The sequence below is a fragment of the Eptesicus fuscus genome, chromosome 25, assembly GCF_027574615.1.
Source record: "Eptesicus fuscus isolate TK198812 chromosome 25, DD_ASM_mEF_20220401, whole genome shotgun sequence".
NCBI lineage: Eukaryota > Metazoa > Chordata > Mammalia > Chiroptera > Vespertilionidae > Eptesicus > Eptesicus fuscus.
This window is the reverse complement of record NC_072497.1, coordinates 1,425,114-1,448,547: the sequence shown is the minus strand read 5'-3', so window position 1 is coordinate 1,448,547 and position 23,434 is coordinate 1,425,114. Positions and strand designations below refer to the sequence as shown.

Here is a 23,434-nt window from a genome sequence, read left to right as displayed (position 1 = left end):
TTCGATTCCCGGTCAGGGCACATGCCCGGATGGCGGGCTCCATCCCCAGTGTGGGGGGCGTGCAGGAGGCAGCAGATGGATAAGGGGGAGCAGCAGAGACCCTGGGGGTACCGTGGGCTCTCGCTGTCCTGCCCGGCTCAGTGGGACCCAGGACCCTGGCATCACCCTCAGGGGACGGGAGGCGGATGGGACCAGGGCACCCTGGGCCCACTGAGGCGGGGTCCTCCCTGCGCCTGGGGTCTATGGACCTGCCAGTGAGGGAGGGGCCCACGTCCCAGGTCCCTGCTCTGGGCCTGCAGGGGTGCTGAGGGGAGGGGCCCACGTCCCAGGTCCTTGCTCAGTGCCTGCAGGGGGGGCTGAAGGGAGGGGCCCACGTCCCAGGTCCTTGCTCAGTGCCTACAGGGGGTGCCGAGGGGAGGGGCCCACGTCCCAGGTCCCTGCTCAGTACCTGCAGGGGGGGCTGAAGGGAGGGGCCCACGTCCCAGGTCCTTGCTCAGTGCCTACAGGGGGTGCCGAGGGGAGGGGCCCACGTCCCAGGTCCCTGCTCAGTGCCTACAGGGGGTGCCGAGGGGAGGGGCCCACGTCCCAGGTCCCTGCTCAGTGCCTGCAGGGGGGGCTGAGGGGAGGGGCCCACGTCCCAGGTCCTTGCTCTTCGCCTGCAGGGGGGGGCCGAGGGGAGGGCCCCACGTCCCAGGTCCCTGCTCTGGGCCTGAAGGGGTGCTGAGGGGAGGGGCCCACGTCCCAGGTCCCTGCTCAGTGCCTGCAGTGGGGGGGCTGAGGGGAGGGGCCCACGTCCCAGGTCCCTGCTCAGTGCCTGCAGGGGGGGGGCTGAGGGGAGGGGCCCACGTCCCAGGTCCTTGCTCAGTGCCTGCAGTGGGGGGGGCTGAGGGGAAGGGCCCAGGTTCCTGCTCTGGGCCTGCAGGGGGGGGCTGTGGGGAGGGGCCCACGTCCCAGGTCCCTGCTCAGTGCCTGCAGTGGGGGGGCTGAGGGGAGGGGCCCATGTCCCAGGTCCCTGCTCAGGGCCTACAGGGGGTGCTGAGGGGAGGGGCCCACGTCCCAGGTCCCTGCTCTGGGCCTGCAGGGGGGGGGCTGAGGGGAGGGGCCCACGTCCCAGGTCCTTGCTCAGGGCCTACAGGGGGTGCTGAGGGGAGGGGCCCACGTCCCAGGTCCCTGCTCAGGGCCTACAGGGGGTGCCGAGGGGAGAGGCCCACGACCCAGGTCCCTGCTCAGGGCCTGCGGGGGGGGGGGGGGCTGAGGGGAGGGGCCCACGTCCCAGGTCCCTGCTCTGGGCCTGCAGGGGGGGGGGGGGCCGCGGGGAGGGGCCCACATCCCGGGTCCCTGCTCTGGGCCTGCGGGGGGGGGGGCTGAGGGGAGGGGCCCACGTCCCAGGTCCCTGCTCTGGGCCTGCAGGGGGGGGGGCTGAGGGGAGGGGCCCACGTCCCAGGTCCCTGCTCTGGGCCTGCAGGGGGGGGGCTGAGGGGAGGGGCCCACATCCCGGGTCCCTGCTCTGGGCCTGCAGTGGGGGGGCCGAGGGGAGGGGCCCACATCCCGGGTCCCTGCTCTGGGCCTGCAGGGGGGGGCTGAGGGGAGAGGCCCACGTCCCAGGTCCCTGCTCTGGGCCTGCAGGGGGGGGCTGAGGGGAGGGCCCACGTCCCAGGTCCCTGCTCTGGGCCTGCAGGGGGGGGCTGAGGGGAGGGCCCACGTCCCAGGTCCCTGCTCTGGGCCTGCAGGGAGGGCCGCGGGGAGGGGCCCACGTCCCAGGTCCCTGCTCAGGGCCTGCAGGGGGGTGGGGGGGGGCCGAGGGGAGGGGCCCACGTCCCAGGTCCCTGCTCAGGGCCTGTGGGGGGGGGGGGGGGCGAGGGGAGGGGCCCACGTCCCAGGTCCCTGCTCAGGGCCTGTGGGGGGGGGGGGCTGTGGGGAGAGGCCGACGTCCCAGGTCCCTGCTGGGGCCTGCGGGGGAGGGAGGGCCGCGGGGAGGGGCCCACGTCCCAGGTCCCTGCTCTGGGCCTGCAGGGGGGGGCTGAGGGGAGGGCCCACGTCCCAGGTCCCTGCTCTGGGCCTGCAGGGGGGGGCTGAGGGGAGGGCCCACGTCCCAGGTCCCTGCTCTGGGCCTGCAGCGGGGGGCTGAGGGGAGGGCCCACGTCCCAGGTCCCTGCTGGGGGCCTGCGGGGGAGGGAGGGCCGCGGGGAGGGGCCCACGTCCCAGGTCCCTGCTCTGGGCCTGCAGGGGGAGGGAGGGCCGCGGGGAGGGGCCCACGTCCCAGGTCCCTGCTCTGGGCCTGCAGGGGGGGGCTGAGGGGAGGGCCCACGTCCCAGGTCCCTGCTCTGGGCCTGCAGCGGGGGGCTGAGGGGAGGGCCCACGTCCCAGGTCCCTGCTGGGGGCCTGCGGGGGAGGGAGGGCCGCGGGGAGGGGCCCACGTCCCAGGTCCCTGCTCTGGGCCTGCAGGGGGAGGGAGGGCCGCGGGGAGGGGCCCACGTCCCAGGTCCCTGCTGGGGGCCTGCGGGGGAGGGAGGGCCGCGGGGAGGGGCCCACGTCCCAGGTCCCTGCTCTGGGCCTGCAGCGGGGGGGCTGAGGGGAGGGCCCACGTCCCAGGTCCCTGCTCAGGGCCTGCGGGGGGGTGGGGGGGGCCGAGGGGAGGGGCCCACGTCCCAGGTCCCTGCTCAGGGCCTGTGGGGGGGGGGGCGAGGGGAGGGGCCCACGTCCCAGGTCCCTGCTCAGGGCCTGCAGTGGGGGGGCTGAGGGGAGAGGCCGACGTCCCAGGTCCCTGCTGGGGGCCTGCGGGGGAGGGAGGGCCGCGGGGAGGGGCCCACGTCCCAGGTCCCTGCTCTGGGCCTGCAGGGGGGGGGCTGAGGGGAGGGCCCACGTCCCAGGTCCCTGCTCAGTGCCTGCAGGGGGGGCCGAGGGGAGGGGCCCACATCCCAGGTCCCTGCTCAGGGCCTGCAGGTGGGAGGCCGAGGGGAGGGGCCCACGTCCCAGGTCCCTGCTGGGCGCCTGCAGGTGGGAGGGAGGAGAGGAGGGGGGGCTGAGGGGAGGGGCCCACATCCCAGGTCCCTGCTGGGCGCCTGCGGGGGGGGGAGGGAGGGCCGCGGGGGGGGGCGGCACGCACTTGACGTTGGTGTTGGTGCAGATGAGGTACTCGATCTCGTCCGAGTACGGGTTCTGGAAGGTGAAGCTGCTGGTACGTAGCAGCAGCCACTCACGGTTCTTGGTGCGGAAGCGGTACATGACGGACAGCACCTGGCCCTTGAGCTTCACCACCTGCGGGCGGGCGGGAGGCGGGGTCAGCGGGGGGGACGGGGCCGCCCCGGGCACGGCGAGGCCAGCGGGGGCTCAGGGCCGGGCGTCGCAGCCCAAGACCAAGGCCCGGCCGGCCTGGCTCCGTGGCTGAGCATCGGCCTGTGAACCAGGAGGTCAGGGTTCGATTCCCGGTCAGGGCACAGGCCCGGGTTGCGGGCTCCATCCCCAGTGGGGGGCGTGCAGGAGGCAGCCGATCCATGATGTTTCTCTCTCGTCGATGTTTCTCTCTCTCTCGTCTCTCTCTCTCTCTCGCTCCCTTCCTCTCTATCTAAAACATCAGTAAAAACCTAAAAAAAGCCCTGGCCGGTGTGGCTCAGTGGATAGAGCGTCGGCCTGCGGACTGAAGGGTCCCGGGTTCGATTCTGGTCAAGGGCATGTACCTTGGTTGCGGGCACATCCCCAGTAGGGGGTGTGCAGGAGGCAGCTGATCGATGTTTCTCTCTCATCGATGTTTCTAACTCTCTGTCCCTCTCCCTTCCTCTCTGCGAAAAATCAATAAAATATATTTTTTAAAAAAACATTGGCCCAGCAATGTGGCTCAGTGGTTGAGCATCCTATATAATAAAAAGCTAATATGCAAATTGTCCCCTCGACTGGGAGTTCGACTGGGAGTTCGACCAGGGGGCGGGGCTGGCCAACCACCCGTGGCCCCACCCCCAGCCAGCCCCGCCTGTTTGGTGCCAGGCCTCTAGTTGAACTATATGACCCAGGAGGCCAGGGTTCGATTCCCGGTCAGGGCACAGGCCCGGGCTGCGGGCTCCATCCCCAGGAGGGGGCGTGCAGGAGGCAGCCGATCCAGGATTCTCTCTCATCATGGATGTTTCTCTCTCTCTCTCCCTTCCTCTCTGAAATCAATAAAAATTAAAAAAAAAAAAAAAAAAAAAAAAAAACACGGTGGACTGGGGTTCCCGGCCCCGGGCAGGCTGTCACCACCAAACTCAACATTCCTCACGCACGTGACCCGGGCCCTTCAGTACTTGTGTTTAAGTGCCAAGTTCAAGGGCTCACCGAGCGCCTTCTAAACTTTTGCAAAAATAAACCACTTCCCTTTGTCAGCATCTGTGGCCCCCGGTGGCTGGAGCTCAGAGAACATGAGCCTAGGGCACACACTTCGGGGTGTCCCGCGGCTGCTCGGCTCCCCCCCCAACCCCCCGCTGACCCTGTGACCCCGGATTGTGGCTCTCGGGGTTTCTGCGTGGCCTTGGCCTCCCCTCTGAGGGGTGGGGAGGCGGCTCACAGCACGGGAGTTCCTGAAGCCGGATGCCAGGCGGGACCCGATGTTAAATTCCTTCCTTCTCTTCCCAGAAGCACCGCGGTTCGGACCGCGCCGGGCCTTTCCCTGGGGCCAGAGCGGGACATGGGGGCTTTGGGAATCTGCCGTCTCCCTCACCAGAGGGGACCTGGGCTCAGGCGGGAACGGGTGCTCCCAAGATTCAGGGACGTTTACGCAGAAGGGTTCCCATCGTGCAGGCACACAGTAGGTGCTCAGCTGCACATAGTAGGTGCTCAGCAGACAGCAGATAAGCCCTGGCTGGTGTGGCTCGGTGGATAGAGCATCGGCCTGCGGACTGAAGGGTCCCGGGTTCGATTCTGGTCAAGGACAGGTACCCTGGCTGCAGGTTCCCTGGCCCTGGTTGGGTTGCATGCAGGAGGCAACCAATCGATGTGTCTCTCTCACATCGATGTTTCTCTCTGTCTCTCCCTCTCTCCCACTCTCTCTAAAAATCAATGGGAAAATATCCTCGCGCCCTGGCCGGTGTGGCTCAGTGGATAGAGCGTCAGCCTGCGGACTGAAGGGTCCCGGGTTCGATTCCCGGTCAGGGCACATGCCCGGGTTGTGGGCTCGATCCCCAGTAGGGGGCGTGCAGGAGGCAGCCAATCGATGGTTCTCTCTCATCAGTGATGCTTCTATCTCTCGCTCCTTCTCCCTTCCTCTCTGATCAATAAAGAAATATATTTAAGCCCTAACCGGTGTGGCTCAGTGGATAGAGCGTCGGCCTGCGGACCGAAGGGTCCCGGGTTCGATTCCGGTCAAGGGCATGTACCTTGGTTGCGGGCACATCCCCAGTGGGGGGTGTGCAGGAGGCAGCTGATGAATGTTTCTCTCTCATCGATGTTTCTAACGATCCCTCTCCCTCTCTGTAAAAAAATCAATTAAAATATATTTTAAAAAATAGAAATATATTTTTAAAAATAATAATAAAAATAGATTCCCTCCCGGGTCACGTCAGTGAGATTCCTGGAGTTCCGGCAGAGCCGTGCTTTCTGGAGAAACGGTGCTGGCAGCCGGGTCTGCCCTCCGAGGAGAAATGGGGGAGGTCAGGGGGAGGAGGCGTGCGGGGGGCTGTTCTGATGCCCAGAGAGAGGTGTGGAGGCGGGAGGGTGGGGGCGGTGGCGTCTGAGGAGGAGGCAGCTGCTGGGTGAGGGCTGCCTGGGGAGAGACTGAGGGTCTCCCCATCCCCCCCATGATTGCATCATGACCATCGTTATTAGCGGCTTTTTTTTTAATTTTTTTTAATCCTCACCTGAGGACATATTTTTTAAAATATATTTTTATTGATGTCAGAGAGGGAGGGAGAAGGAGAGAGAGAGAGAGAAACATCAGTGATGAGAGAGAATCATGGATTGGCTGCCTCCTGCACACCCCACACTGGGGATCGAGCCCACAACCCAGGCTTGTGCCCTGACCAGAATCGAACCCAGGACCCTTCGGTCCGCAGGCCGACGCTCTATCCACTGAGCCACACCGGCCAGGGCGCGAGGATATTTTCCCATTGATTTTTAGAGAGAGTGGGAGGGAGAGGGAGAGACAGAGAGAAACATCGATGTGAGAGAGACACATCGATTGGTTGCCTCCTGCATGCAACCCAACCAGGGCCAGGGAACCTGCAGCCAGGGTACCTGTCCTTGACCAGAATCGAACCCGGGACCCTTCAGTCCGCAGGCCGATGCTCTATCCACCGAGCCACACCAGCCAGGGCTTATCTGCTGTCTGCTGAGCACCTACTGTGCGCCTGCACGATGGGAACCCTTCTGCGCAAACATCCCTGAATCTTGGGAGCACCCATTCCGTCCTGAGCCCAGGTCCCCTGTGGTGAGAGAGGGAGAGGGATCGTTATCAATATTTTAATTGATTTCAGGAAGGAAGGGAGAGGGGGAGAGAGAAACATCAGTGATGAGAGAGAAACATGAACCGGCTGCCTCCTGCACGCCCCGCACTGGGGATCGAGCCCGCCACCCGGGCCTGTGCCCTGAGCGGGAATCGAACCGTAACCTCCTGGTTCCTAGGTTGATGCTCAACCACTGAGCCACACCAGCCCCATTTCATATACCCCGCCCCCCGCCAAGGCCTCCCTAGGAGCCGGCCACCCACACACACTTATTCTCCCACAGCCCTCGCCCTCGCCACGTCTGGGGCTGCCCCGCCTGCAGAAGGTCCTGCCATTCCTCCCACGCTCACCCGCCAGGACCCGCCCCACCCCGTGACCCCCGTCCTCTGCCGTCGTCTGAGCCGGGGTCACATCATCCTCACGGGTTCCCCCCCCCCGCCCCCACCCCCCGCCCCAGAAGGAAGCTGCGAGCTCCTTGGCGATGGGGCCCCGGCTGCCCGGGGCGTGGCGTGGGGCTGGCACCCCGCTGGCCCCGCTGCTGCCTCCTCCCCCGTCGCCGTGGCAACGGCGGCATAGGTACCTGCTGCAAGCTCTCCCGCAGGTGGCTCTGGTCCTCCGAGTGGCAGAATTCCAGGATGTCCTTCCCCAGAAGGTCCTGCGGGAGGAGAGACGCTTTAGGAACCCCGGGCCCCTCTCGCGCTGTGAGAGCCCCGGCCGGTGTGGCTCAGTGGTTAGAGCGCCGGCCTGCGGCCCGAAGGGCCCTGGGGGTTCGATTCCAGTCAAGGGCACGTTCCTCGGTGGCAGGCTCCTCCCCGGGCCCCTCTCGCGCTGTGAGAGCCCCGGCCGGTGTGGCTCAGTGGTTAGAGCGCCGGCCTGCGGACCGAAGGGCCCCAGGGTTCAATGCCAGTCAAAGGCATGGACCTCAGTGGCAGGTTCCTCCCCGGCCCGGGCCCTGGTCGGAGAGCGTGCAGGAGGCACCCATCGATGTCTCTCTCCCATCGATGTTTCTCTCTGTCTCTCCCTCTCTCTTCCGCTCTCTCTCAGAGTCCCCCTCACCCCGTCTCTAGCTCAGCCCAGGATGAGGGGGGGAAGTCGGTGAGCGTTACGTACCCTGGCACCACCACGAAGCCGGCGGCGGGACCCCCATCCCAGGCCCCCTGGCCTCGCCGGCCCCAAAGTCTCACCTCGCTAAGGCCCCAGGTCCGCAGCGTCGGGATACAGTTTTATTTTAATTTAATTTTATTTTTTAAGATTTAGGTGAGGCTTAGCCAAACTGGTTTGAGCGTCGGCCTGCGGACTGAAGGGTCCCGGGTTCGATTCTGGTCAAGGGCATGTACCTTGGTTGCGGGCACGTCCCCAGTAGGGGGCGTGCAGGAGGCAGCTGGTTGATGTTTCTCTCTCATCGATGTTTCTGGCTCTATCCCTCTCCCTTCCTCTCTGTGAAAAATCAATAAAATATATTTTAAAAAAAAGATTTAGAATAACCCTCTCATTTTATTTTTTCAGTTTTTATTTGTTGCTAATCCTCACCCGAGGACATTTTCCCATTGGTTTTTAGGGAGAGCGGAAGAGAGAGGGAGAGACAGAGAGAAACATCGACGGGAGAGAGACACATCGATGGGTTGCCTCCTGCACACGCTCTGACCAGGGCCCGGGCCGGGGAGGAGCCTGCCACCGAGGTCCGTGCCCTTGACCAGGATCGAACCCAGGACCCTTCGGTCCGCAGGCCGGCGCTCTAACCACTGAGCCACACCGGCCAGGGCTCCCACGTCCGCACAGGGACACGGGCTTCCGTGCCGTGGGCCCTCCACCCCGTGACTGAGTTGTGTGCCGAGGGAAGGCGACGAGGACGCTGTACAGGACGCTCCATCGCTGCCAGGGGCCGTGAGCCCGGGGCGACCTACCTGGGGCTGGTAGCCGATGACGCTGATGCAGCGGGGGTCCACGAAGGTGATGACCCCGTCGGCGTTGTGCCGCGACAGGAACTCCGTGGGCACCGCCATCCCGCTCATGTCCACGCACACGGGGGAGCTGGTCACCTGCAGGGCACAGGACCTACGCTGAGGGGCTAGGACGCGGCCGGAGCCGGGAGGCGCCCGCGGGGACGGAGGCCGGTCCGCAGAGCCTTCCACGCCGTTAGCGCAGCGAGTTTACAGCGAGCACGTCAAACGCACGGCCCGGGGCCCGCGTGCGGCCCACAACGGATATTTCTGAGGCCCAGCCAATATCCCGGAATGTAAGGAACGTTTTAATAAAATGTTGTCAGCTAATTTTTACAATATCCTGTTGTACATAATCTATCTTATATAATAAAGAGGCAATATGCAAATTGACCGTCACTCCAACACACATCTTGTGGACACATGATGGCCAGCAGGGGAGGGCAGTTGGGGGGAACCAGGCCTGCAGGGGAGGGCAGTTCGGGGCGACCGGGCCTCCAGGGGAGGGCAGTTGGGGGTGACCAGGCCTGCAGGGGAGGGCAGTTGGGGGTGACCAGGTCTTCAGGGGAGAGCAGTTAGGGATGACCAGGCGTGCAGGGGAGGGCAGTTTGGGGCAATTGGGTAGTCAGGGGATCAGTTAGACGTTGATCAGGCTGGCAGAGGAGTGGTTTGGGGGCAATCAGACAGACAGGCAGGCGAGCAGTTGGGAGCCAGCAGTCCTGGATTGTGAGATGGATGTCCCAGCTGAGGGACACCCCTCTGTGCACGAATTTCGTGCACTGGGCCTCTAGTATATATATAAAAGCCTAAGCAACTGAACGACCAGGCGACCGGTTGCTATGACGTGCACAGACCACCAGGGGGCAGATGCTCAATGCAGGAGCTGCCCCCTGGTGGTCAGTGCGCTCCCACATCCAACCTCACGCGGCCAGCCAACCTCCTATGGTCCCTCTCACTGGCCAGCCAACCCCAATCGTCCCCGATCACCGGCCAGGCCGAGGGACCCCACCCGTGTACGAATCCATGTACCAGGCCTCTAGTTATGAATAATGAGCTACAACGCTCGCTAATGACTGATGACTGTCATCGAGTTGCATTCACGTCCCTCACGCGCCTTACGCACAGGCCCACCATCTCTCCCCACTGACACCGGCAGCGAACGTTCTAGCAGCCGATGGCCACGTCCTTCGTCTCGGACTGACCGGCTTGGTGTGCGCAACAGGAAATGCCTCGCTTTCGGAGAACGAGAAAAATGGGTTTGTTTGCGTGACGTGTATTCATTTGTGCAGTTATTCAGGGCCTGGTAAGTTAATGTTCAAAAATACTAATTTTTATTAAAATTTTTTTATAAATATAAATAAAATTTATGTTAACGACTAGAAGCCTGGTGCATGAAATTCGTGCACTGGGGCGGGGGGGGGTGTTGTCCCTCAGCCCAGCCTGCACCCCTCTCCAATCCGGGGGACCCCTTGGGGAATGTCCAATTGCTAGTTTAGGCCCGATCCCTACCAGCAGTCAGATATCTTTCTTACAATCTGGGACCGCAGGCTCCTAACCGCTCGCCTGCCTACCAGCCTGATCACCCCTAACCACTCCCCTGCCAGCCTGATCGCCCCCTAACTGCTCCTCTGCCGTCCCGATTGCCCCCAACTGCCCTCTCCTGCCACGACCCGCCGCCTCCGCGCCGCACGGAGCCGCGGGACCCTCAGGCCTCACCGCGCGGAGCAGCTGCTGGGCCCCGCCTCCGCTGTGCGCGCGGCCACCTTGTGGCGGCCATCTTGTGATGACATCGCGCACGAGGCCCACCGAGGCTTTTATTAGTATAGATCACCCGATTATCTCAGCCCTTTGGAGTCGGCACGTCTCCATCGAAACAAACCTACGTGTCCATGAAAATGGGAGCTTTCGTCTTTTTGCGGCCACATCCACGCAAACCTTGTTTATCTGGCCCGTGTTCGCCTCTGCGTGTGACGTGTTTGCTCTAAAATATTCCAAAGCCCGGATCACACCTGAGACCGGGGGAGGGGAACGTGTGGCCCGAGGGCCGTGTAAAGTCCCCTAAATCCTTCGGCCTGGCCCTGCCACGGCATTTGGGGTGAGTTCATTCCGAGTTGGAGCAAAGAGAGCCGGCTGATCTTTACGCTGATGCTCTTGTCTGGCCCGAGAATCTATACTAACAAAAGGGTAATGTGCTAATTAGACCGGATAGACCGGACATCTTCCGGACGTCATTCCGGACGTCCTTCCTGACAAAGCCGGGGCCCCGGGCGAAGCCGCCCAGGGTCCCATGTGCCTGCCGGCGGCCGGAGGAGGGAAGCCTGGGTCCCGGGTGCCGGAGGAAAACCAGTGCCGGCAGCCGGGGAAAGAGAAGGAGGCCTCCTCTTGCACGAATTTTCGTGCATCGGGCCTCTAGTGAGGTTATAAATATCCAAATGGGCCCGGCCCGCGTGGCTCCGTGGTTGAGCGTCGACCTAGGAACCAGGAGGTCACAGTTCGACTCCCGCTCAGGGCACAGGCCCGGGTGGCGGGCTCGATCCCCAGTGTGGGGCGTGCAGGAGGCAGCCGATCCATGATTCTCTCTCATCATGGATGTTTCTCTCTCTCTCCCTCTCCCTTCCTCTCTGGAATCAATACAAAAAGACATTTTAGAAAAATGAAAAGAGAAGAGGAGTAGGAGAGACGGGGTAGAAGGACGGGGCGGAGGAGGGGCCGTGAGGGCTGGGCCGTGGGAGGGGGGTGCTGCGTCTGGGGACAGGGCCAGGCGGGGCGGGGACGGGAGGAGGGAGGGGGGACGAGGAGCTCTGGGTTTGTCCTTGTGAAAGGCCTGCGTGCCCTCTCCCTCCACTCCCCTTTGTCCCGTTCGAGCACCGCCCAGTAACTCACAACGACAGCGTGTCTCCCACGGACACCGCCCCCAGCGAGGTACACCGCCGGACGGCAGCTCGGACGTGTCTTAACCGGCGAGCGGCCAAAACGAGACCGGCCCCACACGCCACGGCGTTTTGAATTTCATTTGAGAAATCCATTTGCGCCCTGGCTGGTGTGGCTCAGTGGATAGAGCGTCAGCCTGGGGACTGAAGGGTCCCGGGTTCGATTCTGGCCAAGGGCACATGCCCGGGTTGTGGGCTCAACCCCCAGTGGGGGGCGTGCAGGAGGCAGCCAGTCAATGATTCTCTCTCATCATGGATGTTTCTATCTCTCTCTCCCTCTCCCTTCCTCTCTGAAATCAAAAAATATTTTTTTTTAAAAAAGAAATCCATTTGCAATGAATATTATAAAAATAAACATATGACTTGCCATTTGGGTGTCCTTGAATATTTTCAGCGGAAAAATTCTCATAAAGAGGGATTTTAAATTTGGTCAGGGCGGCCACTTAGGGAAAACATTTTTTTAAATATATTTTATTGATTTTTTACAGAGAGGAAGGGAGAGGGATAGACAGTTAGAAACATTGATGAGAGAGAAACATCCATCAGCTGCCTCCTGCACACCCCTCACTGGGGATGTGCCCGCAACCAAGGTGCATGCCCTCGACCGGAATCGAACCCGGGACCCTTCAGTCCGCAGGCCGACGCTCTATCTACTGAGCTATACCGGTTTCGGTAGAAAACATTTTTTTTTTTTAATTTTTATTGATGTCAGAGAGGAAGGGAGAGGGAGAGAAAGACAGAAACATCAACGATGAGAATCATGGATCGGCTGCCTCCTGCACGCCCTCTACTGAGGATCGAGCCCGCAACCCGGGCATGTGCCCTTGACCGGGAATCGAACCCGTGACCCTTCAGTCCGCAGGCCGACGCTCTATCCACTGAGCCACGTTTTTTAATAGACGCTCATGGCGTGCCATGGATTAAAAGGGGTCCAGTGGGAAGTGTCTGACGCAGCAAAGGATCTGAATGAACTCGTTCCTGGTCGGACGCCGTCGGCGAGCGGCCTCAGCACAAAGACATGGACACTGACCGTGACCGTGACCGTGGGCAGGAAGGCTCGGCTCTGAGCCAAGAACCATGCAGGCGGGCAGGCAGACGTGGCTGAACAAACACCACCATCCAAGCTTACAGCAGTCGGCCCTGGCCGGTGTGGCTCAGTGGATAGAGCGCCGGCCTGCGGGCCGAAGGGTCCCGGGTTCGATTCGGGTTAAGGGCATGTGGTACCTCGGTTGCAGGCTCCTCCCCGGCCCGGGCCCTGGTTGGGACGCGTGTAGGAGGCAACCCATCGATGTGTTTCTCTCACGTCGATGTTTCTCTCTGTTTCTCCCCCTCCCTCCCACTCTTTCTAAAACTTAATGGAGCCCCACCTGATGTGGCTCAGTGGATAGAGCATCGGCATGCTGGCTGAAGGGTCCCGGGTTCGATTCCAGCCAAGGGCACATGCCTTGGTTGCAGGCTCACTCCCCAGTAGGGGGCGTGCAGGAGGCAGCCAATTCATGACTTTCTCCCATCATTGATGTTTCTCTCTCTCTCTCCCTCTCCGTTCCTCCCTGAGATCAATAAAAATGTATTTTTTTAAATCAATACAGAAATATCCTCAGGAGAGGATGAACAACACAAACCAAACAGGGTTACAGTGGTTAGGACGGCGGCCCATCCACGGAAGGGAACATCCATGTTTGCAGACCAGGAGGAAGTGCCCAGAGTGACACCCAGGGAGGGTGTGAGGGAGACTCTGCAGGGAGGAGGAAGTGAGGGAGACTCTGCAGGGAGGAGGGTGTGAGGGGGACTCTGCAGGGAGGAGGAGGTGAGGGGGACTCTGCAGGGAGGAGGAGGTGAGGGGGACTCTGCAGGGAGGAGGGTGTGAGGGAGACTCTGCAGGGAGGAGGGTGTGAGGGGGACTCTGCAGGGAGGAGGGTGTGAGGGGGACTCTGCAGGGAGGAGGGTGTGAGGGGGACTCTGCAGGGAGGAGGGTGTGAGGGAGACTCTGCAGGGAGGAGGGTGTGAGGGGGACTCTGCAGGGAGGAGGGTGTGAGGGGGACTCTGCAGGGAGGAGGAGGTGAGGAGGACTCTGCAGGGAGGAGGTGAGGGGGACTCTGCAGGGAGGAGGAGGTGAGGGGGACTCTGCAGGGAGGAGAGTGTGAGGGGGACTCTGCAGGGAGGAGGAGGTGAGGGGGACTCTGCAGGGAGGAGGAGGAGAGGGGGACTCTGCAGGGAGGAGGAGGTGAGGGGGACTCTGCAGGGAGGAGGAGGTGAGGGGGACTCTGCAGGGAGGAGGAGGTGAGGGGGACTCTGCAGGGAGGAGGAGGTGAGGGGGACTCTGCAGGGAGGAGGAGGTGAGGGGGACTCTGCAGGGAGGAGGGTGTGAGGGGGACTCTGCAGGGAGGAGGTGAGGGGGCCTCTGCAGGGAGGAGGAGGGTGTGAGGGGGACTCTGCAGGGAGGAGGTGAGGGGGACTCTGCAGGGAGGAGGAGGTGAGGGGGACTCTGCAGGGAGGAGGTGAGGGGGACTCTGCAGGGAGGAGGAGGTGAGGGGGACTCTGCAGGGAGGAGGAGGTGAGGGGGACTCTGCAGGGAGGAGGGTGTGAGGGGGACTCTGCAGGGAGGAGGTGAGGGGGCCTCTGCAGGGAGGAGGAGGGTGTGAGGGGGACTCTGCAGGGAGGAGGTGAGGGGGACTCTGCAGGGAGGAGGAGGTGAGGGGGACTCTGCAGGGAGGAGGAGGTGAGGAGGACTCTGCAGGGAGGAGGAGGTGAGGGGGACTCTGCAGGGAGGAGGGTGTGAGGGGGACTCTGCAGGCAGGAGGGTGTGAGGGGGACTCTGCAGGGAGGAGGGTGTGAGGGGGACTCTGCAGGGAGGAGGAGGTGAGGGGGACTCTGCAGGGAGGAGGATGTGAGGGGGACTCTGCAGGGAGGAGGAGGTGAGGGGGACTCTGCAGGGAGGAGGGTGTGAGGGGGACTCTGCAGGGAGGAGGGTGTGAGGGGGACTCTGCAGGCAGGAGGGTGTGAGGGGGACTCTGCAGGGAGGAGGAGGTGAGGAGGACTCTGCAGGGAGGAGGAGGTGAGGGGGACTCTGCAGGGAGGAGGGTGTGAGGGGGACTCTGCAGGGAGGAGGGTGTGAGGGGGACTCTGCAGGCAGGAGGGTGTGAGGGGGACTCTGCAGGGAGGAGGAGGTGAGGAGGACTCTGCAGGGAGGAGGAGGTGAGGGGGACTCTGCAGGGAGGAGGGTGTGAGGGGGACTCTGCAGGGAGGAGGTGAGGGGGCCTCTGCAGGGAGGAGGAGGGGGTGAGGGGGACTCTGCAGGGAGGAGGTGAGGGGGACTCTGCAGGGAGGAGGAGGTGAGGGGGACTCTGCAGGGAGGAGGAGGTGAGGAGGACTCTGCAGGGAGGAGGAGGTGAGGGGGACTCTGCAGGGAGGAGGGTGTGAGGGGGACTCTGCAGGGAGGAGGGTGTGAGGGGGACTCTGCAGGCAGGAGGGTGTGAGGGGGACTCTGCAGGGAGGAGGAGGTGAGGGGGACTCTGCAGGGAGTAGGAGGTGAGGAGGACTCTGCAGGGAGGAGGAGGTGAGGGGGACTCTGCAGGGAGGAGGAGGTGAGGGGGACTCTGCAGGGAGGAGGAGGTGAGGGGGACTCTGCAGGGAGGAGGGTGTGAGGGGGACTCTGCAGGGAGGAGGGTGTGAGGGGGACTCTGCAGGGAGGAGGGTGTGAGGGGGACTCTGCAGGCAGGAGGGTGTGAGGGGGACTCTGCAGGGAGGAGGAGGTGAGGGGGACTCTGCAGGGAGGAGGAGGTGAGGAGGACTCTGCAGGGAGGAGGAGGTGAGGGGGACTCTGCAGGGAGGAGGGTGTGAGGGGGACTCTGCAGGGAGGAAGGTGTGAGGGGGACTCTGCAGGCAGGAGGGTGTGAGGGGGACTCTGCAGGGAGGAGGGTGTGAGGGGGACTCTGCAGGGAGGAGGAGGTGAGGGGGACTCTGCAGGGAGGAGGGTGTGAGGGGGACTCTGCAGGGAGGAGGAGGTGAGGGGGACTCTGCAGGGAGGAGGAGGTGAGGGGGACTCTGCAGGGAGGAGGAGGTGAGGACTCTCACGTATGATGTGAGTGGGACTTTCATGTATGATGTTAGCGGGACTTTCATGCATGATGTGAGGACTTTCATGTGTGATGTGAGTGGGACTTTCATGTATGATGTGAGTGGGACTATCATGTATGATGGGAGCGGGACTTTCATGTATGGTGTGAGGACTTCCATGTATGATGTGAGGACTTTCACGTATGATGTGAGGACTTCCATGTATGATGTGAGGACTTTCACGTATGATGTGAGGACTTCCATGTATGATGGGAGGACTTTCACGTATGATGTGAGGAGGACTTTCATGTGTGATGGGAGCGGGGCCTGACCTGCAGCGAGTGCACACGTGAGGGGGTCAGAGAGCTCCAGGCCCAGGGCGGCCGAGCGGTCTGCAGCTCCCAGCTCCCAGCTCCCAGCTCCCTCCGCTCCCAGCCCAGCCTCCCCGTCTCCCAGAGCGAGACCCGCACCCCACACCCCGTCCCAGCGACAGGAGCTGGGCGGGGCCCCCAGACCCGCAGGCCCCTCTGCGCCATGCCAGCCTGGAGGAGGCGGCCGGCCGCCCGCGCTCTCACCTGCAGCCTGCCGATGGCCACCAGGCAGTACTTGCTGCCCTGCCCCACCTCGGCGTCCTCCTCGGGGATGGTCATTCCTGAAAGAGAGGGGGGCGTCAGGCACACGGGCCCCGGGCGAGCGGAAAGGGGCGACGGGCCTGTGATTTCACTCCGGCCTTCAGAACGCGGGTCCAGGCCGGCCTCTCAGTGGGTATCTGAGCCAGGCCACCAGCCCTCACCCCCTGCCCACTCCTCTCTCTGCCTCACGTTTCTTTTTTAAATATATTTTTATTGATTTCAGAGAGGGAGGGGAGAGACAGAGAGAGAGAGAGGGAAACATCCATGATGAGAGAGAATCACGGATCAGCTGCCTCCTGCACGTTCCCTACTGGGGATGGAGCCCGCCACCCTGGCATGTGCCCTTGGCTGAATGGAACCTGGGACCCTTCAGTCCAAAGCCGGATGCTCTATCCACTGAGCCACACTGGCCAGGTCTATTTTATTTTTTAAATATATTTTATTGATGTCAGAGAGGAAGGGAGAGGGAGAGAGAGAGAGAAACATCCATGATAAGAGAATCATGGATCGGCTGCCTCCTGCACGCCCCCCACTGGGGATGGAGCCCACAACCCGGGCGTGTGCCCTGACCGGGAATCGAACCCTGACCTCCTGGTTCACAGGTCGACGCTCACTCAGAGCCACGCCGGCCGGGCCGCCCCACATCTTTCGATAACTTCGCGGTCCGGTCACCTGCGCGTGTGGGCGACGCAGAGGAGTTGAGGGAAGATGAACTGTGGGCGATTTCTTTACGCATTTGCCACGCGGGTCCCCACGCCAGGCCAGGGTGCGGCTGTGAGATCGGCCACGTGTGACCTGGTTTCTGAGCACCTACTGAGCGCCCGACTGAGTTTCAGCTCGGGACCAGGGCCTTTGCTGGCCGTGCCAGGGACCCGGCGCCTCCTGGGGGGTGGGGTGGGGTTCACGGCAGGCGGGGGAGGGACCGTCACGATGCCAGATGCCATCGGGTTAGGGTTAGGGTTAGGGCCAGACGCCAGGGCCCGGAGGGACGGGGTTATCAGAGTGGGGTTTTTTGTTTTTAAATATATTTCATTGCTTTTTTACAGAGAGGAAGGGAGAGGGAGAGTTAGAAACATCGATGAGAGAGAAACATCGATCAGCTGCCTCCTGCACACCTCCTACTGGGGATGTGCCCGCAACCAAGGTACATGCCCTTGACCAGAATCGAACCCGGGCCCTTCAGTCCGCAGGCCGACGCTCTATCCACTGAGCCACACCGGTTCGGACCGTAGCGGGTTTTAATAGGAACACGAGCTTCCTGGCCACTGGAGCAACATTCCGACGATTCCCTGGTGGGTTTCCTAAGCTCAGTGGGCCCTTCCTTAACCCACCTTTGCTTGGGGTCTGAATAAACCCCAGTAAGACACACACACACACACACACACACATAGAACACAGACACACACACAGAACACAGACACACACACACAGACACACACACACAGAACACAGACACACACACACACACACACACAGAACACAGACACACACACAGACACACACAGACGCAGACACACACACACACACACTCAGACACACACAGAACACAGACACACACACACACACACACAGAACACAGACACACACACAGACACACATAGACACACACACACAGACACACACAGACACACATAGACACACACACAGAGACACACACACACATAGACACACAGACACACATAGACACACACACAGACACAGACACACACACACAGAACACACACACAGACACACACACATACACACAGAGACACACACAGAACACAGACACACACACAGACACACACACAGACACATACACACACATAGAACAGAGACACACACACAGACACACACACATACACACAGAGACACACACACAGACACACACACAGAACACAGGCACACACACAGACACACAGAGACACACACAGAGACAGACACACACACACACAGAACACAGACACAGACACACATAGACACACACACAGAGACACACACACAGACACACACACAGACACACACAGAGAACACAGACACACACACGGACACACACAGACAGACACACACACACACACAGAACACACATACACAGACACATATAGACACACACACATAGACACACACACAGACACACATAGACACACACACAGAGACACACACACATAGACACACAGACACACATAGACACACACACACAGACAGAGACACACACACACAGAGACACACACACAGACACACACACATACACACAGAGACACACACAGACACACACAGAGACACACACAGAGACACACACATACACACACAGAACACAGACACACACAGAGACACACACAGAGACACACAGAACACAGACACACACACAGAACTCAGACACACACACATACACACACAGAGACACACACAGAACACAGACACACACATACACACACACACACACACACACACACACACACACACCAAGTGGAACTAGAAACTGCTCTTCGGGAGAAAATTGGGCACCAGCCAGGAATGCTTCTCAGGCCCTGGCCAGTGTGGCTCAGTGGATAGAGCGTCGGCCTGTGGACGGAAGGGTCCCGGGTTCGATTCCAGTCAAGAGCATGCACCTTGGTTGCAGGTTCCCCGGCCCCAGTCGGGGCACGTGCAGGAGGCAACCCATAGGTGTGTCTCTCTCACATCGATGTTTGTCTCTGTCGCTCCCTCTCCCTCCCACTCTCCCTAAAAATCGATGCAGCCCTGACCACTGTGGCTCAGTGGACAGAGCGTCGACCTGCGGACTGAAGGGTCCCAGGTTCGATTCCGGTCAAGGGCATGGACCTTGGTTGCGGGCACATCCCCAGTAGGGGGTGTGCAGGAGGCAGCTGATGGATGTTTCTCTCTCGTCGATGTTTTTCTCTCTCTCCCTCTCCCTTCCTCTCGGTAAGAAATCAATAAAATATATATTTTTAAAAATCAATGGAAAACTATCCTGGGGTGAGGATTAAATAAAGAAGTGTTTCTCCGATCCTCGCACGGGGTCGCGCTCGCCCTGCGCACACTCGCGTGGGAGGCCTGGCCCTGGCCGCCCCGGGGAGTGTGACCCAGGACTCACGTCCTCACGTGCGAATGAAGACACATTTTCCCCGCATTCCGCCACGCGCGGGCGGAGGGAAAACCACCTCCGCTGTGAGGAATTCAGGCCACTGGTTCCCAGCGCCCGCCCAGCATCCTCTCTGGGGATGGCAATCACTTTGGGCAAAAAATAAAAAAAGTTTATTTGGCCAAATGCGTTCGGGAAGCATAGTTTAAACAGTGATGAAAAGGAGGGGACCGTGGCTCCGTGGTTGAGCGTCGACCTAGGAACCAGGAGGTCAGGGTTCGATTCCCGGTCAGGGCACTGGCCCGGGTTGCGGGCTCCATCCCCAGTGTGGGGCGTGCAGGAGGCAGCTGATCCGTGATTCTCTCTCATCATGGATGTTTCTATTTCTCTCTCTCCCTCTCCTTCCTCTCTGAAATCAATAAAAATATATTTTAAAAAATCATTTAAGCCCTAACCAGTGTGGCTCAGTGGATAGAGCATTGGCCTGCGGACTGAAGGGTCCCGGGTTCGATTCCGGCCAAGGGCATGTACCTTGGTTGCGGGCACGTCCCCAGTAGGGGGTGTGCAGGAGGCAGCTGATGGATGTTCCCCTCTCATCGATGTTTCTGACTCTCCCTCTCCCTTCCTCTCTGTAAAAAATAAATAAAATATATTTTTTAAAAATCATTAAAAAAGAAAAGGCTTCTTTAAAAATAAAAAAAGGAAAGTGTCATTGCCACCCGGCCGGTGTGGCTCAGTGTTTGAGTGCCGACCTATGAACCAGGAAGTCACGGTTCGATTCCCGGTCAGGAACTGATGTTTCTACCTCTTTCTCCCTCTCCCTTCCTCTGAAATCAACTAAAAAAAAAAAAGTGTCGTTGCTTAAAAAAAAGAAAAGAAAAGAAAATTAACAGGAACCGTGAATAGCAGGTTGGGATTGAGAAACTCTCCAGGGATTTGTAAGAAAAGAACCAGGAAATTGGAGCCAAACTGTCCGTGGCAGGGAACACAGATCCGAGAAATCGAGACGGGGCTCCCGGGTGTGAGCGGAGAGGGCTGGGAGTGGAGTCACTTGGAACCATCTAGATAAATTCCACGCCCCCACCCCTCCGCCCCCTGCAAAGAGACGCCGGAGCCTGCCAAGCGGAGGGCCGGCCCAGCACCAGGCAAAAGGCGTGCAAACAGGTCCTGACTGGTGCGGCTCAGTGGACAGAGTGTCGGCCTGCGGACGGAAGGGTCCTGGGTTCGATTCCGGTCAAGGGCACGTGCCTGGGATGCGGGCTCGATCTCCAGTGGGGGGCGTGCAGGAGGCGGCCGATCCATGATTCTCTCCCATCGTGGATGTTTCTCTCTCTCTCCCTCTCTCCCTTCCTCTCTGAGATCAATAGTAATAATAATAATAATAATAATAATAAAATGCATGAAAACAGACCCAGCCTAGACCTCCCTGGGGGAACCTCGGAACTCCCAGGGTAAACTCCACACGACCCACAAGAGTCGTGGCGGGAGAACAGGAAAAGGAAGCTGGTCTGCCCCCCGCCCCCGCCCCCGGCCCAGCACGGGTGTCTGGGGGTGTCTTCGGCACTCTTCTTCTTTTTCTTCTTCTTCTTCTTCTTTCCTTTAGGGATTCTTCTTTTCACTCACACTCCCCACGGGGCTGACGGAGAACCCCCCACCCGAGGGCCCCCCTGCAGCCGCACAAGAGCGGCAGGACGGAGTCCTCAACGTTCGAGGGACCACGAGGTGAAGCACCCACGCACCCTCCTCCTTTACATAAATACTAGAGGCCCGGTGCACGAAATTCATTCACGGGGGTGGGGGGTCCCTCAGCCCGGCCTGCGCCCTCTCGCAGTCCGGGAGCCCGCGGGGGATGTCCGACTGATGGCTTAGGCCCGCTCCCCTAAGCTGGCAGCCAGACATCCTTGGCGCTGCCGGGGAGGCGGGAGAGGCTCCTGCCAGCGCCGCTGCGCTTGCCAGCCGTGAGCCCAGCGGTGAGCGTCTGCCCCCTGGTGGTCAGTGCACGTCACAGCGACCGGTCGTTTCGCCATTCGGTCGATTTGCATATTAGCCTTTTATTATACACCAAGTGGCCAGATTATGATGATCTCTGAATGCATAATAATCTGGCCACTCAGTGTGTGTGTGTGTATACATATACTAGTGGCCCGGTGCATGAAATTCGTGCACATCAAAAGGGGATTAATTAGAGGAAATAATTTAATATTGCTATTTGCCCTTTCTCTATAATAGAAGTGTCAGAGGTGAAAGAAAATTAGTAAAATGTATATGAAAACCTCCCTCCTTTCAGAGTCTGGGGCGCACCACGAGACCCAGAGTCAAGTCCCTGCCCACCCACATGCACCTCAAAATCACGTGAGATCCAGACCCAGCTGCCCACCCCCCCACATTGGGCTAGATCCAGACCCGGCCGGCCCCCCCCACCCCCCCATTGGGCTAGATCCAGACCCGGCCAGTCCCACCCTTGTCAAGCCCCGCCAGGCAGGGGGCATAGCCTCAGGTCCCCTGGCCCAGCGCTAGGATGGGGAGCGTGGCCTGAGGTCCCCCAGCCCAGACTGGGGCAGGGGCATGCCTTGAGGTCCCCCATCAAGCCCTGCTGGGTGGTGGGCCGGCCTGAGGTCCCCCATCAAGCCCCACCAGGTGTGGGACACGGCCTGAGGTCCCCTGTCAAGCCCCATGGGAGCGGGAGAGGGCATAGCCTCAGGTCCCCGCTGATGGCTCCTTAAGGCTCCTTATGGGAACTTGGCCTCAGCTGTGTGTGCAGCCATCTTTGTGACAGAGTGATGGTCAATTAGCATATTCCCTCTTTATTCGATAGGATTGACTTCAAAGAGAGGGAGGGAGAGAAACATCAATGATGAGACAGAATCATGGATCGGCGGCCTCCTGCACGCCCCACACGGGGGGATCGAGCCCACAACTCAGGCACGTGCCCTTGACCGGAATCCAACCCAGGACCCTTCAGTCTGCTCTATCCACTGAGCCACACCAGCCAGGGCTCATCACTGATGTTTCCATCTCTCTCTCCCTCTCTCTTCCTCTCTCTGAAACCAATAAAAAAAATGCCTATTTTTAAAAAGGGGGGGACGTTAGCATGGGGTCACCCTGCCTGAGAACAGGGGGTCAGAATACCCTACCCACCACTGCTCTCCACCGAAGGCGCTAAGGCCGCGGCTTCGGGGTCTCCCCAGGACAGTGGTCAGCAAACCGCGGCTCTCGAGCCACAGGCGGCTCTTGGGCCCCTCGAGTTCTTAGCAGAGGCCAGCTGAGGAGGACCCTCATGAAGGTAATAACCATGTACCAACCTACATAGTTTAAGTTTAAAAAATGTGGCTCTCAAACGAAATTTCAATCGTTGTCCTGATATCTGGCTCTGTGGACGAATGAGTCTGCCGACCGCTGGCCCAGGACATCTTGGTGGGTCCTGAGCAGAGACCAGGCCTGCTCTGCACACGCTCCACGGGCCAGGGCCGGAGCCAGGGGTTGGGGGGGGGTTTTAGGGGGAGCTGGGGCCAGCGGGCTCCAGGCACGGCCCTGTGGGACGGCGGCCTCCTTCCGGACAGGCAACCTTTGGCGATTCCCGAAAGAAGGAAAAACAAACATACCGTGTCCGACAAGCCCCTGGGGATGAGCTGAGGGCAGGCAGGGCTGAGCCGCCTGGGGAGCCGGCCACAGCCCCACAGCGCCCTCAGGCGGCGGCTGGGGCTTCCTGGGGGGGGGGGGGGGGGAGAGGAGGGGATGTCACACGCTCCTGGGCCAGCGCCCCTCCCCCGGCCCCACGCTGGCCGCCCCGGGCAGCCCCACTGCCAGTGACCCAGAGATTTTCCACGGATGTTTAGGGGATGAACCACACAGAGCCGATGCCAGCGCCTGGACAAAGAGGCCTCGCCACGGAAACCGCCCCCGGCTGGAGGCTGGATGTCAGCCTGTGTGTGCCACGCCGGGTGCTGGGCGATGTGACCCAGGGGGAGGGATGGGGGGGTGGAGGCCACTCACATCCCCAGATGGTCACAGTCTCCGGGGCGCTGGCCGCACCCCACAGCGTATACAGCACAGGCCGACATGGGGGGCTGCCTTCCTCCTCGCATGTTGAAGGAACTGTACATGTTTCTTCAGACTGAACCCCTTAAGGGTCAGACACGGGAAGGAATGGTCTGGGCCAGCGGTCGGCAAACTCATTCGTCCTCAGAGCCAAATACCAACAGGACGACGATTGAGATTCCTTTTGAGAGCCACATTTTTTAAACTTAAACTATAGAGGTAGGTCCATTGTTATTAACTTAACGAGGGTACTCCTCAGCTGGCCTCTGCTAAGACCTCGAGGGGCCGAAGAGCCGCCTGTGGCTCGCGAGCCGTGGTTTGCTGACCACTGGTCTGCGGCACGCTTCTTCTCCTCCTCCTCCTTTTTTTT

The 23,434-nt window shown here is 60.8% G+C and overlaps 1 protein-coding gene across 1 annotated transcript in view; it reads right to left on the bottom strand.

Annotated features, from left to right (window-relative positions):
- Positions 1-23,434, bottom strand: part of ARNT2 (aryl hydrocarbon receptor nuclear translocator 2) — a 78,186-nt gene that overhangs the window by 13,214 nt on the left and 41,538 nt on the right. The window contains exons 9-12 of the mRNA XM_054713284.1: positions 15,909-15,985; positions 8,312-8,446; positions 6,988-7,062; positions 3,107-3,258 (exon numbers count right to left, since the gene is read on the bottom strand). Coding sequence (XP_054569259.1) covers positions 3,107-3,258; positions 6,988-7,062; positions 8,312-8,446; positions 15,909-15,985 — 439 coding nt within the window. The remainder of the gene's footprint in view (positions 1-3,106; positions 3,259-6,987; positions 7,063-8,311; positions 8,447-15,908; positions 15,986-23,434) is intronic.